At 29.5% G+C, this 16,242-nt stretch overlaps 1 protein-coding gene across 2 annotated transcripts; it reads right to left on the minus strand.

The window, feature by feature from the left end:
* Window positions 1-10,259: 10,259 nt before the first annotated feature.
* LOC114418357 (uncharacterized protein At5g41620-like) lies at window positions 10,260-14,913 on the minus strand. 2 transcript variants are annotated; one of them, XM_028383658.1, is made up of 3 exons: window positions 14,234-14,913; window positions 12,838-12,966; window positions 10,260-12,010 (listed from the first exon to the last, which is right to left on the minus strand). In XM_028383658.1, the coding sequence occupies exons 1-3, from the start codon at window positions 14,639-14,641 to the stop codon at window positions 10,577-10,579; spliced, it is 1,971 nt and encodes a 656-aa protein (XP_028239459.1). In that variant the 5' UTR covers window positions 14,642-14,913; the 3' UTR covers window positions 10,260-10,576. The 2 variants fall into 2 exon arrangements, with proteins under 2 accessions (XP_028239459.1, XP_028239460.1); XM_028383659.1 differs by lacking the exon at window positions 14,234-14,913 and adding an exon at window positions 13,960-14,106.
* Window positions 14,914-16,242: the final 1,329 nt, after the last annotated feature.

Here is a 16,242-nt window from a genome sequence, read left to right on the forward strand (position 1 = left end):
TTGGTTGATCTCTATATTATATAAAGTCTATATAATTTTATAGATTTATTAACAAATTATCAACGGAATTAGTGTCATCTCATTAGAGTCAACTTTTACAAGATAAGATAGGAAATAATACATCTATTAGGTCATATATATATATATATATATATATATATATATATATATATATATATATATATATATATATATATATACACACGCGCGTGTAGAGAGATATAGAGGTTAAAGCAAATAAAAAAATAAAGATGTAGAGGGAGCTGAACTTTTGATTATTGAGATAAATAAGAATAAAAAAATATATTGTTAAATTATATTTGAATAATTAAAATTGATTTTAAATATATTTTTAGTCCTTTAAGTTTGAGTAATTATTTTTGTAGTCCTTTAAATAAAAATTTACTTCTATTAATCTCTCAAATTTTTAAAAAATTATTTTTATTTTATTTATTTATTTCATTAATGATATTATAATTTGTGACGGTTTTTTATTGGTAGAATTTTTTTAATTTAATTTATTTTAAAATAATTTATAACAATTTAAATTCATTAAAATATGTGAAAAATCATCACAATTCAATATTCATGTTTTTATTTTTCTTCTTTAAAAGCACCAAAATATGTTTAAAAAAGGTCATCAATCCATGAGTAAAATATTTTAGCAATTTATAATGGCAAAAAATTATTTAAATAAATTAAATTAAAAATATTTATTTTAATAGTTAAAAAGAATCATAAATTATAAAATTGTAGACACAATGAATAAAGAGGGACTAATATTAGCTTTTCAAAAATTTGAGAGATTAATAAAAGATAATTTTGTTTTTTAAGGAAAAAATAATAATTACTCAAATTTAAAAGATTAAAAACATATTTAAGACTTAAATTGATAACATAAACTTATATAATTTTTAAACACATATAATTAATTATTTATGTATGATTGTAATTATATGTCATAGATTTACATTTTTGACATTTGTAAAATGAAAACTAATTGCTCTTTCTCTCTCTTTGAACTATCTTTTTGGCTGTATAATTATCCTTTATTAGTTAAAGTATTATAGGGTCAATATATATATTTTTTAAAACTTAAAAAAATTGAAAAAAAAACACTTTTTAAAATAATTTTTTTTAGAATCCTAAATTTCTTATTAAACTGAAATAATTCTAGGTGAATTGATCTACTTGATCATGCAAAAACCGTTTAAACAAAAATATCGTAAATAAAATATTGTTATTTTATTATTTTTTTAACTTTAAACAAACACAAAAAAATTCCTTTGTCCATAAAGTAATATACACAGACAAAAACAAACAATTAAATTACTATCATTATCCTTTAATCATAAAATAATATACACAGATCTAAAAAAAGATTTCCCCAAAACATTGAGGGACAATTAGATAATTTTAATAGCATCAGAAAGGGTATCAAAATTTTAAATGCAATTAAAAGACATGAAAAATAAAAATTACAATCCAATGATCGATTCTCAGTTGATGAAATTCTCGGTGCTCTTAAAAAAACAGCAAATTCACGGGAGACGAATTTAAGCTACAATTGAAATCAATTATGTACCAACAAATTGGTGCTCTTAGTAGTTTAAAAAAGGGAAAATTCTTGGTGAAATCACTAATAAGTGTAATGTAAATTAATCAATTAAAAAAAACGTAAATTTATCAAGGGTGTTGAAATATTTCATAATTTATGTCATTTTCCATCAATTTGGATTCCGATTGACCTTATATCATATATACACCAAATTGCAACGTCACTATCTGTACCATTTTATTTGTTAACCCAAGCTTGAGACAATTTTCCCGGGAAGCAGGATAATGGATATCCTGTAGTATTATTCTGGTTCTCGTCTCGTGGTGCAAGAAGGAACCTGTCGTATATATTACTATAATTTTTTTTCTTTTCATGGTGAGAATTAAGTATCTATGGATCTTGTCTTTTATTAATGTTTGCTAGCTAGAAAGATCGACTTCTGGTCGCGGATCTTTTCCCTTAACTACATTTTATTCATTTACAGGATTTAAATCCACAATATTGTTTGAGAAATTTAAGTTTAATTTCACTCCAGCAGCATATAATACTGATAGTAATACATTGTAATATGCACCCACATAATATTTATGCTTATGAGCATGTCAATAACAGAAGTCAGTGAGGAACTTTCAATGATACGTATAAAGTTTGTCTTAAGTCGGCTACTAAGTCATCAAATATTGGTTATCTGGTAATTTTTTATTATAAAATATTAATCGCAAATTAATAAATAATTAACAGATGATTTAATTTTATTTTTTTAATATAACTGATTTAAATTTTTTACTTGGGAGAAGAAAATGAATGTAGTCTCCAAATTCAGAAAAGAAAACAGAAAATAATTAGTTTCTCTAGCCACTTTTTTTATGCCTCTCTAAATAAAGTACATTGATATTTGTTATAATTTAACATCGGTGCCAATATTCCAATTGTTTAAAGGGTCTCGTGTTTTAATAATATTAAAATGTTAAATTCATCATATCAAATATTTTAATCATTTTAAATAATTAATGAATAACTTTATATTTTTGTAAAATAAGTATTTTCTTTAAAAAAAATATATTTAAAGATTGAATATGTTTAATAAGTTATTTCTACTGGCTTATTATGACTTATTTGACAAACTTATAAATTGGTTTGACTAAAATATGAATGTTTGGTAAACAAATTTTATCTCACGAACTTATCATATTCTTTCAAATGCTATTGAAAATAAAATTGGAACTTATAATTTAAATTTTATTATATATATTTTTTACCTTTATTAATTTAATAAATTTCGTAATATTTACTGCTTCCTTTATAATACTACACAATTAATTGTATTTTAATAAAAAATTTAAATTTTAAACAAAAATTTATAAAATTAATAAAATAAATAAATAAGAACTATTTAAAAATTTATTTGTATTTCTTTCAACCCTATTTCATTCTTTATCCATATACAAAAGTATAAGTGTATACCAAAACTAAGACCGGCCATCTCCACCAAAGGTGCTTATATTCACTATTAGTGCTTAATAAGATTTTGTTGTCGGAACTAGTTCCTATTAATCATTCCTCAAGCATCATGTGCTTAAATAAGCACCAACTATCATCTATCTTAATTCGGTCCAAATTATATTATAATAATAACAAAAAAGCAACTAATTAATAAAAAAATAATGTGATAAAATAGAAGAAACTATTTGTGGCCTGGGACTCCTTTATCAAATACTTCTAAAGTTACAGGGCAAGAGAACAAGAAATTTAAGTTGTAAAAAGTAAAATTTAGTAATATATAATGATGAAACTCATTTAAAATACATTAAAAAAATCTCAAATGGTGATGCTCTAAGTATCATGGATTTTTTTTTAACAATTAGTGCGTTTATGGCTGCCTCTAATACATTTTAATTTAGGTGATTTTTAAAAAACAATAGAAACTATAGATCGAGTAGTCTTGTCACATTCATTAAAACATTAATTGCTTCAAAAGCAAATTCTCTTTTTCTTTTCAATAATAACAGTCACGACTCACTAATACGAAACTCTATTAGCTTGGAATTACTTGTTCCAACTTCTTAAAGATTCCCTGCTAGTGGAGGGTGGGACAAGTTTCACCTTATTAGAAATGCGGTTCAGGCTCCTCCTTCCATATGGTGGTGGCATCAATATATATAATTTTTTTTTCTATGATTTATCGAATGAGTGATTTAGTCCAATTCTACTTTCAATTCTTTAAATTAAGTTCTCACACTTTTAAAATTAATGATTCAGTCTAACACTTAATTTATTATTTAAATTTTAACGACATTAAACATAAATCTTGTTGGCATATTAAAAAGATATGATACTGACACGTTGATGTGGTACTCGAAAATGAAATTTAAAAATTAAAAAAAGAATAGTATTCAAAGTAACATTTGAATTTAATATCTCATGCTTTAATACCAATCAAGCACAAGGCCACTAAGACAACAATTAGCTTAAATGTTATTAATATATTTTTGTCATATTTTATTAAATGTTATGTATAATTACATTTTTATGAAGTGTTAAACAACAAAATGTTGTTATATGTGTAGTAATATGCTTATCTGACACAGTTCAAACAAAGCGAATCCAAAACCCTAGAGAAGCCATGAGAAAAATTGAAAAAGCAATTTACTTTGGAATCGATCATCCAGAGCTTCTCCTTCAAAGTACTTCAAGTGAGCGAACCTCAAGATTTCATGACGGTGATTTGAAGGGGATCGAGACTCCAGCAAAGCCTCGCGATGATGTAAAGCAAGAGAGAGGGAGGGAGGGAGAGATTTTGAGGGTTTTGGGTAAGGTGGCACTGTGTGTTAAGTTACTAAAATACTATTTGATTTTAACTAGGAACATAATATTTAATAGCTGATACATAGTTAATTAGCTTTAAAATAACTATTAATTTATTAGTAGCTAAAATTTGTAGCAAATCTTAAGAAGAATTCTGGTGGTAAAAGCTTATTAACGTGCATATACTAAAAAAAATAGGAGTGTCTACATGCTAATAAGGTTTGTTAACATAAACACACTTATTTTTTTGATATATATGAAGACAATAATAATAAGTTATAAATTATTGTCTTAAACATATCAACAGTATAACTTGTTAATACATTCATGTTAAAATACTAGAATACGCACAGTTAGAATATATTACATTTTCTTCCATATTGTAATAACCTCTTTTCCATTATTCGACAAAGCAAATAAAAAGTTAATATCGTATATAAATAATATATGGTGTCACGTAAATTTATATTATCCAAAGTTGTGACGTGTAATAAGAAATTATAAATTACCCTAATCATTGCCCACATTAGTGATACCAGTTGTGTGCCTTAAAGTTATTACACGCACCTAATACACAATAACAACTACTAATATAGTATAAACAATGTAGTCTGCATCGGAGACTTCCGCCTATAAGGTATTTTATAGAGGATATATTTGTGTAACCTATCTAACTTCAGGTCAAACCTGTCCGTTCATTGTACTTTTCAGAGGTACTTGATAGCAACTTGATAATATTAAAGGGATTTAGTCCTTCTCCATTTCTGGACAAGAAACAATAGTTTTCATGCATGCTTAGCTTAATTTGATTGAAACAATTATTCTTAAGGAATATAAAATGTTAAAATTAATTATTACCTTAAAATAATTTCATTTGCATTTATTAATTATTAATTAGTGAGTTCCATTTAGTTAGTATTTTTTATGACTATTTAAATTGGGGGGAGATTTTTTAAATCCTAAATTCAGAACAAATTATATTAAACTGGGAAGTAATTTAAAGTGCAACGACACATATATATAATTTTTATTCAAATAGGATGAAATAAGTAATGCTGAAGCATGTTTGCAAGAATTTATTTATGATTCAATTAGGTTAATTTATCTTACTATATAAGTGTAATTAAGAGCAATAAGGATAACATATGATATCATGTCCTATGAAAATGTCATGCACAATCCTATCCTACCACTGGTCTATTCAATATTTTTAAATTGAATATGACTAAGGATGTTTTGCTTTATATATTAGGTTGGAACAATAACAGTTAATTTTTTTTTTACTTTACATCCTCATCGATCATTTTTCTTAAAATCTAATTACAAAAATTAATTAATCATTAATGTTATTAGATTTTTAAAAAATAATAAAAATAAAAAAATAATTCTTTTAGAGTTACTCTTTATTCTCATCAATCATTTTATTAGATTGTTATTAATTATGTTTTTTTATTATGATTTTTTTATCTTGCAGGAAGCAGAACACGTATCCTTAATTTATGTCAATTTAAAATTATACTTAACTTATTTTTTAAATTTATTTTAATTTAATATTTTAATATATTATATTAACAAAAATATTTCATTATTATTATTATTATTATATTTTGGTATGATTTAATTATAAATAGTAATAAAGTTGGGAGACAATGTCTTTGTCAATTCAATGATTAGTCTAATTTTTTTTAAACACTAATTGAAACTACCAAATGAAAATATAACTTTTAGTGCAAACGAATATGTCAAATAACATATATATAGGAAGAATTCTTATTAATTAATGTTATCAATCGACAAAACAATAATATAAAAAAAAAGTATGATGCAGGAATATTCGACTTTAAAAGTTTGACTGTAAAGACAAGAAAGATTAATCCAATCTCTTTCGCCAAATAATTTGAATATCATATTAACTTCAAAGAACTTTTGCACAGATTTTTGTCCCTCTGTTGTTTCATTTTTTCTCTTTTCAGTTGATGGCTCGTGCTTTCCATTTCTTCACTTCACTTTTGATTTAGCTTGGTTGAGACATGTTGATGTTGCTCACAAGATCAGTCACAGATTCAATTCAAAAACAACTGTGTAGCAACTGTTCTCGCCTCTTCGGGAAAACCTGCGACATGCGGTTAACAACATATGTACGTAGGAAAATAATTATTAATTTCATACCAAGTGGATATACACCCAGAAAAAGGAGAGAGATAAGAACAAGAAAATAAGCTAAACAAAAGTTACAAAAGGATGTCATGGAAATTAAAAAGATAAAACATAAAAAAGAGAGACATATGAAAAGAGGATGTGAAACATAACACCTGCAACCATGAAAGCATGACATATATATAATCTGAGGTTTATATTGATGAGTTGTGGTTGAAGTTTCTATTTTGTTGTGATCATTAACGTTCCAAGAAATTATAGACAAATATAACTTTCTGATAACGTTTTTAATTCCTACGGGATAATTTTTTTTATATGTAACTGCACTTTCCATCACAATATGAAAGTAAAAAATATTTGTTTCAGACAAAATTGTGGCTGCAAGCCGATTTTCAAAAATCATGTATGTAATATATGAAGTGAGTATTTAGTTAAGAAGGCCTAATTAGGAGCTCCCTTCACTCCAATACTAAAAGATCAAGGCAACCCCATCTCCAAGTTCATGCAGACCCATGACTTCACATGCTTCCTTATGTGAAACCAAAGGTAACCATGAATTAGCAGCTAGGGTTTACCATCACTTCCTTCAACACTGGAGTGCTGAGAGCTCCAACTTGGGTTTATTCATGCCCAAAATCCTAGATTTTTTATTTAAACTAAAAAAGAACTACTTATATAGGCCAAGACCTAGGCTTGAGAGGGAATTGTGATGCTTGGAAATTCAACATTTTTGGCTTTATATAGGCCAAGACCTAGGCTTGATGTGTAATCTGGACCATTGAATTGGAGCATCAAATATTTTATTAGAAAATCTCAAAACAAGATCTTGATGTTCGAGGATTGGTGAAACATTGCATTAAATTTAATTTAAAGATGATTCCAGCTGATTGGGATCTTTTCCTTTCAATCGTCTGATTAGGATCTATAGTGTAACGATGATGCATCATTTTGATCATGCTAGCTTGTGTGGGAATACAAATTTATGATCGGCACATTTAATTATTTTTCAATATTTATATAAGAATTTTGTTATATACTTGTGTGGACCTGACCTTAATTTTCAGTTTGTTTATGCATTCAGTTTTTTTACTTTGAAATCTCATATAGTATTATCTTGTCCATTTTTATTTTTTTTCTCGGGTTTTTTACATTGAAATCTCACGTATATTGAGTTTTTGCATGATTTTTTCTTTGGTATATATTAAAAATATGTGAATATACTTTTTCAAATAAAAACTGTGCATTAATAATTTCGGATTCTAAACATGGAAATAAAGTTACGTGCATACTCTTTTTTTTCCACCAAACTTGCATACTCATTTATATCACTCATTTCCTACTTTTTTTTTCAGGATATCACATAAAAAAAAACTAAAGACTAATGCCACATTAGCATATCATTGGTTAGAGTGAAATTAGATAATCAACTTACTCAACTTAAGCAAGACCTTTTAAGTTTGAGTATTTTAATGAAAAAACATAATCGAAAAGGTAAAATCTCTATCTTTTCTTACTTTTCTAAATTTGGTTTGTTCTCTTTTCTAAATTATTGTGGTTAACCTTTTCTTAGTATTTCATGTTTTGTATCATTGTATGATGAATGAGTAGATTTTGATAGGGTTTTGATTTTGAATTGTGATTTTTGGGTTTGGCATCCTTTGTTAAAGAGAAATTTGAATGGGATTTTGAGTCTTTCTAATGATATTCCTAAATTGTATTAAATATTTAATAAAAATTGTGAGAGAATAATATGTTCTCTTGTAGCTTTGTACAATTATCAAATTCATGAGTTTTCATTTATAGCAGTGATTGTTTTAGATGAGAATCAACATTTGCACATCACTGTGCTGAAGTATTCTGATATTGGTGATTGAACTTTGAAGTCTCCAACTGCTTTGTTCCCCTGCAAATGATCTTATTATAGATGTTTATTTATCATCTATGTTTATTCCTGCAGTAATTTTAATTAGTTGGTTTTAGCAGTCCTAGTTATTAAATATAATCTTCCCAAACAAGGCAAAGGTTACCTCTGCATTTTAGCATTTATTGTCTTTTTGTTTTTCTTTTTTACTTATACGCCTGTGCACATATATCCTTTCAGTAGTTTTTTCAATGCAAGATTTGTACAACCATATAAGTTAGAGTTAATTAGTGTATTGTAAAGCACAGGACATTAACAGACTAACTAGCATATGGATGTATATTTGCTATGGATGAAAGGAACAACTTATGCTGATTAGAAGAGTTGTTTAATGGTTAGACGCGAATCACATCATGGTTTACATTCTATCTTTATCTTGTGATCCAAGTTTGCAACCTTGTATGCTATACTAATCAACCTTTGAAGAACATAGACAACTATTTTAGCCTGTGGCCATCAATCCTCCCAATTTTGAACTTTTCGGCTCAGTAGTTACTATAAATTGACAGTATGTCCTTAGAATGGTGCCCTCCATCTTATCCATCAATTCTTATTGTCTACTTGAAATGCTATCTAATTGAGTTTCAAGGTTTGCTTCGAATGGCTCGTTTATAGCTTGTCCTAATGGTGAAATGATAATATATGGCTTGTTAACAGCAAATACGTTGACCATTGTTTATAACTTAATGATTTCAGCGTTTTTTCCGCCTTAAATTCAAGTGTAAGACAGTTTATTCCTTGCTTTTCTTGTCTAGGATGAATAATTTTTTTTTTATTAAATCAAGTTGCAGACCACTAATCATAACTTCTATTCATTATCTTTTTCATTAAATCAGGTTGCAGATCTCCTGCTGTTTTTGTTTCGATGGGGGAGTAACATTTGAATTAGTTTTTTATATGCTTTCATGTGCCTTGAAATTGAATTTAGTTTCTCATCTGCAAATGGAAGGCTCGTCACATTCTTCTTCACTAAAGCACAAAGTACTTTGAATTTTGTTGCTTAATAAACTTGAACAAGTCAATAAATTAGTAAACGTTTGTATCTTGTCTCAAGATTATGAACTATATAGAAGAACTAATTTTTTTGTTTCTCTCTAGTGTCAACTAAATGGAAACACAATTTCTAAGTTTGATCTTATTATATGGGAAAATTTGTGCCCAATGACCATTTACTGTCTCCAAATTCAAAGAATCGTCCTATTGAAATAATTGCTGTTCTGTCCCTTCACAGCTCAAAAGTCATACCTATGACACAAGTGATAGTTTGTCGCCAAAGATAGCAATTTAAGGATAATTCACGTCTTCATAGATTTATATAAATGGTAATTTTACTGTGAAAACTGAGAACCTTGCCCAGAAATGGGGAACTATTGAATTACTGGATAGTAAGGTTAATTTCTAGGAATCATAAGACTAACAATGTGCAACCTCGGTGAAATGATTTGATGAGAAGAGAACATGCAAAAAATTGTGATGAAGAAAAAACTGGAAAACAATAAAACAAGGAAAAGAAAGCATAATTGATTAGAGACAAAGGAGAGAGAGTTGAAGAAGTACAAAATAGAGAATTCCCAAGAAGCATTTGGGTGGTGGATTTCAGTCTTTTTGGGTGTTAACCAGTTGGCAGCAATTAGCACCCTTCACAAATAATGACAGTTTCTCTTTGAAGATGGATTTCAACAGCATAAGGCGTAAGAGATTATGCAGAGGAGGCTAAGACACAGCACATGATTTGTTGAACTAACTTTTTGAAGTTTTTAATGAGCATGCTGACATGATTACATGGTTAAATTCTATTGGATGTTAATATAAGGAAGCTTTACATTAATAAGGCATATTTATTAAACTCTAAAATAATAAACAAAAGTTATGATCTCAGATTTTCTACAATGGGATTGTGATTCAATGTCATGATTCTGGGCTATATCTACTGGGATTTTTGAAAATCAGGTCAATTCTACATATCCCAGACACTAGTACCACCCAACGCTTGGTAGGCATAGTGACTTAAAACATCTTTTACATAATGGATACAACTCTGATTTTCATCCAACCATGTACATAGCTAAAAGATTCATGTGTACAAAATGGTTACTAGAATTCGATGAAAGATCCTACAGTAATACCCATTGCAACTATTCCATATTCTCATTATAAGCTTCTCTAGTTGATCCAGAAGTGCTTTTGTAGGCTCTAGAGCGAGATTTCTGTGCCTCTAATCTTGCTTCAAGGAGTTTTGCCATCAATGTGTTTTCCTTTACTCCTTTGGGCAATTTGGTAGAAAACTCAGACTTGTTAAAATCTGAAACAGACAACTTTGATTTCCACAGTCTTGCAGGACTACCATTAGCTGTAACTGCAGACTGGACACAGGAATCTTCCTTGAAAATACTCTCAGGATAAACTTTATCACCTACTGATGACAAGGAACTGTTTCCAACCAGGATATCTGGCTTGTGACTAGTATTCATTCTCAGGATCCAGTGTCTATCACTTTCTTGTGGATCATGTTTAGCCTCTTCATTTAGTATAGCTGTGTTGTCTTCTCCCACTTCACTCGATTTCCTATCCGCAAAAAACCTCTCATTACCATCATATGATATGTTCCTGTTCATGTTTGCTTGCAGTCTGGAGCTGAGATTGTGAAGTCCTTCACCATTAGCCCTTTTTGGCTCAAAAAAGTCAGTGTCAACAGAATCTTCCTGAGCCATATTCTGAGGGGCACTTCCAGCCACTTTTAGTGGGAAGGAATCTAATGAATGCTGACAAGGTTGAATTTCCTTGAGCTCCTTTGGGGAGGAGTAACCATATTTTTTCAAATCGACCGATCGTTTGGCATGAAGAAATGTTTCAATATCAAAACCTAACTTGTCAACAATTGAATTTCTCTCTATGAGACCACTGTCAGATTGAGCTAGCTTCATCTGCATGCGCTCATCAAGCCAAGCTTCTGAAATATGAAGTATTAACCTATCAAGGCTATCGTTCCCTTTAACATGACCCTGACCATTCTCAGAACTCCGCCTAAGTGAATGTACCTCTTGTTCGTAGTCTCTTATTCCTTTGGCAAACTCATCACACAAATTCTCCAAAAGGATCCGTGCTTTTCTCTCTCTTTCAAGATTTCTCAAACAACCAGAGAAGGAAGACTTCACTTCAGAAAGCTCCCTAGCCAGCTTCCGATGCAGGCTTTCTGAATGCTGACGTAACCTCCTCTCATCTTCTAGCTCTTCCCTGATTGATTGAACTGCAGCTTTAATTCTACCATGTTCTTTGTTCTTCCTAATAAGTTTGTCAATTGTAATTTCCTTTATCAAGTTCTCCACTTCCTGCCTATTCATTTGATTCTCTCGTAGTAACTCCTTTATCTGTGCCTGAGAGCTATTTAGTTCCGTTTTTAAGGTTTTCACTACTGATATATTTGATGCCTGTTGTTCTTCAAGGCTCCAAATACGGTTGAGTACCTTAAGTAATTCTGTGGACGTTTTAAGATTGTAACTTGACTCTCCAGTTCTACCTTTGAAGTCTACGGAGCTTGTGGGGGTTAATGCACATTTATATGATGTCACCTGTTTTAAGCATATAGCATTCACATTACTTTATACCATCTCCAAAAGATGAAAAAACATGTTAAACATCGTCATGTCTACAGAATGTTTTTAAGAGATGCATAAATATACGCATCATGACTTGTAAAGTAGGGTATGCACCTCAGGCTGATCAACTTCAAGGCATCAAATCAAAAACTAAGAAACCATCAACAAAGTGATTTGTGTGTTTCTTTCAAATTAAGTAGAGATTGTTGTTGAAGATTATCTTGGTAGAAATCCATCATTTAATCCCATAAAATTTGCAGTTAAACGACTGAAAGAAATACTGGAAGAATGCTCAAACATCAAGATAGAACAATTGAGGAATACATGCTCAATGGATTATGAGAAGCATTTCAATCATGCAGAATTAGCCTCAATAAGTCCACAATACAGTAATGACATATAACTACAACCAGAATATGTTTCCCATTATATGAAGAATCATTGTTCTGCCTCCTGCTTTGATACTAGATTTTACAAAATTTGTTCTTAGGTAAAATGTTTTACATGATAATCATAAGAAATAATGCTCCTACAACTGAGCTAACACCCCCAAGAATTAAGAAATATTATTCCCTACAAAGAAAAAGCTAATGACAAGAACAGATGAGAAGCAAAATTGAAGTATCCGAAAGGTAAAGTCAGTATCCATATCATTTAAAAATTCATATTTATAGCAATATGTTAAAAGCTATAAAACTGCCAAACTCATATCACACCTTGTCAAGTAATTAAATATTTATTAGAACAATGAAAATATGACATTGAACTGCTCAAGATTCTAATGGATAAAATATGCTTACTTCCTCTGAGCTACTGTAACACGCAGGGGATACAGGCTGTAGAGCACAGCCATTTCCTTCCACTGATCTATGGTGCTGAACAGGTGATGCTGCAACATGCCTTCTCAGGCTACAAGCTGATGATGCTGGCTGCAATAAAGCACAGGGTGACTGTCAGTACTTCATTAAAAAAACATTAAAACATCTATGTAAAAGAAAAAAGATACACTTTACAGATACTTCTCCATTCAACAATAGAACCCAAAATGTTGACCACAAAATTTTAACTTCAGGAATCAAAATTGATATCTAAAAACCTCTATTTTCTCACTTATTCAGTTGCATTACACTAGCTACTTACTGTGCAACTAAAAACAGTAAAGGTACTTCTTAAACTAATTGCAAAACATGTAGAATTTTAGTAACTACTAACAACCCATGGAAACGATGTCAACTATAGGTGTGGAAGGGATCTCAGTGAAAGAAATTACACATATAGTTAGTTTACAATCTATCCTAGCTTGACTTACAAATTACAAATATAAGACAACAATGTAGGTTAATAATTTAGGAGAAATGATTAGAAAAAGAAAGGCTGCAAGAAGCAAATTTGTTCAAGTGCCCCAAAATTGGGGGGGGGGGGGGGGGTGGGAGACCGTTAAAGAAAGTGTGAAGTATACAGAATCAAACATAAATGAAATTATATAATGAACTCAAAACATCTAAGCACAAGTACACTTACAATGGTTTAAGACAACAAAATATTAAGTGAATTAACAAAAACAAATAAAAAGGATGAAAATTGAAAACCAGTAGAAAATGAAGCAAACTTCCAGCAAGAAAAGAAGGGAACCAGTAGGAAAATAAAAAAAATGTTAAAATATTAGTAAAAATCCTTTATATACGGAACAAAGGGAAGGTCAACAGCATAATTCTACAATAAGACAAGTTAAATTACAATTTCTTAAACAAATCCACCAAACCAAACAAAATTTTAACCGAAATTTCCATTTCTAAGGTATAAGAAAGCAACTTATCAAAATGATGGAGAGAAATTTAGCAAAAGAATACTTTAAAAGAAAAAGTTAGGCACATATATGAGTGTGATGGAACTAAGTGGAGCAGATGGGACACCCTACCCACCAAATCAGATCCCAAGGGAGCAAAATCTTGTTCAACAACAAGAGGTGAAGTTAAAGCCAGCAACAAACAACAAAAGTCAAGGGTAGAAATTCCTCCAATCACTTCTTCTGAACAAGCACACAACCAAGTCATACATGGGAAAGAAAAAAAATATTCCCAAAATAAAAAAATCCAAGTAGGTAGAGCTTAACAGTGCAAAACAAGTATTGGAAAGATAGGGCATTCTTTTTTTTTTTCCTTTTTAGCAAAGGGAAAACATGAACTGAGACAAAACCTGATCAGAATCAGAAGGGTTGTCTGGAGGATCAGCCAATTGGTTGTTGTTGTTGTTCACTTCAGAGCCAGTGTCCCTAGGGTGTTGGCTCCGGCGGCGGCGGTTACGGCGGCGGTGGGTTGTGCCAAGCTTGTTCATTTTGACAAGTGGGGTTTGTTGCTGTTGCTGTTGTTGGTGGGGAAGAACTTCCCAGAGGTTGGCACAGAGCTTTCTAGCAGAAAGAGTTGAAGTGGAAAAGTTAAGAAACTCTTGAACCTTGTCACCACCATTTTGCTCAAGTCTCCATGTGGGTGGTGGAGTACTAGGCCCTCCCTTTTTCCCCACCAAAGTCCCTTCCCTTAACTTTTCCACCATTAATCCACCACCCCTTTTATCCCCTCCCCACACACCTTTTTCTCTTCTCTCCATTTCACTCTCTCTCTTGCACCCCTTTTGTTCAAATTATAAAAAAACCCATTTTTTCTTTTTTCTTGATCTCTCTCTCTCTCTCTCTGTCTCCCCTTAACAATTTGATTCGAATGCTGAAGTGCTTCCAATTTTTCCTTTCTTCTTTTTTTCAGAGTTGACAATGTTTCCGTTTCTGTGTCTTCTTCTATGCACGCTTCCTGAACAAGTTACCTCAGTTAAGTGTTTCCAAAATTTTAGCCACCTCAGCAGTTCCTTCTTAATTGGGTCCACTGTCGTTGAGTTCTTATCCCCACCATCTTGTCTTGGTTACCTTTGTCCCCTCCCTGTGAAATTGTTTATGTTATGTCTTTGTTTTGTTTTCTCTTTTATATTTTTTTAGAACTAGGACAAAAAACAAATGGACTAATTAATAATAAATACAGTGGTTGGGTAAAAATTTATTCCAATTGAGAAAAATTATTAATTGAATATATCTAAATAGGTACGATAAAAATTATAAATGTGGTTGATCTCTGTCGAGTCACTCCTAAATTCCCTGCTCCCTCGGGCCTCAGCCTCTTACCATATTTTATTTTAGCATCCTATGACATAAATATCATTTTTTTAAGATTCATATTTTAATATTGAAAAAAATAACATTTTTTTCTTGAATAATTAGGAAGGGATAAAATTATGTTAGAATGAGAATAAATGTAAATTCTATTATATTTTAATATTATTTTATTTTACTACATTAAATTTTAAGGTTTCTGATTCAATGTTTTAGATCTATGTTAATAATGACTTACTATGAAATAACATGAAAGTGCTATTTGATGAATGAATGTTACATATTTAAGTATTAACCAGATATTAACACACCGAGACATTAACATTTGTTAACAAAAAATAAAATAAACGAACAAAATGACACTTTAAAAAATAGATCAAAATGAAACTTTTTAAAATATAAAGGATTAAATGAAAATATTCGATAACATAAAAAATTAAAATAAAACTTTTAAAAATATAAAATAGCATGAACAAAATTTATTTCTAACCCAATAGATTAGGGATACACATTATCTTGATTGAAGAAAAAAATATTATCAATGTAGATATTATTTATTTATAAGAATTATCAATATTTACACATTTGTTTTATATTATAATTTTGTTAAGAATTTACTTATTTGTTATATATTATCATATTTATCATTTGTTTTATATTTACATACTTCGCCTAACTAAACGTATTTAAAAGAAATATGTTAATAATTTAAAATTATAATTTGTAAATTAAAATCTATTAATTATTTAAAAGTGTGATTAGATGCTTTTAAAATCACGATTTAAAATTCTAAGTTCTCATTAAATCTTTTTGTTGAAATTTATTTTCTATAGATACAATATTCGTATAGTTATACTTTTTTAAGAAAATAATATATTGAAAAATATTATATTAATTTATTATAAAGTTTAAAAATAGCGAGGTATATATCTATCAGTTTTTATCAAATGTAATTTTAATAACCGAATATATAAGTACGTAACTAAAAAGTAATTACTCAAATTTGATTTTATGTCATAGGATGCTAAAATAAAATTGAAGTGGACTGACA

The sequence above is a fragment of the Glycine soja genome, chromosome 7 (assembly GCF_004193775.1).
Source record: "Glycine soja cultivar W05 chromosome 7, ASM419377v2, whole genome shotgun sequence".
NCBI classification, from domain to species: domain Eukaryota; kingdom Viridiplantae; phylum Streptophyta; class Magnoliopsida; order Fabales; family Fabaceae; genus Glycine; species Glycine soja.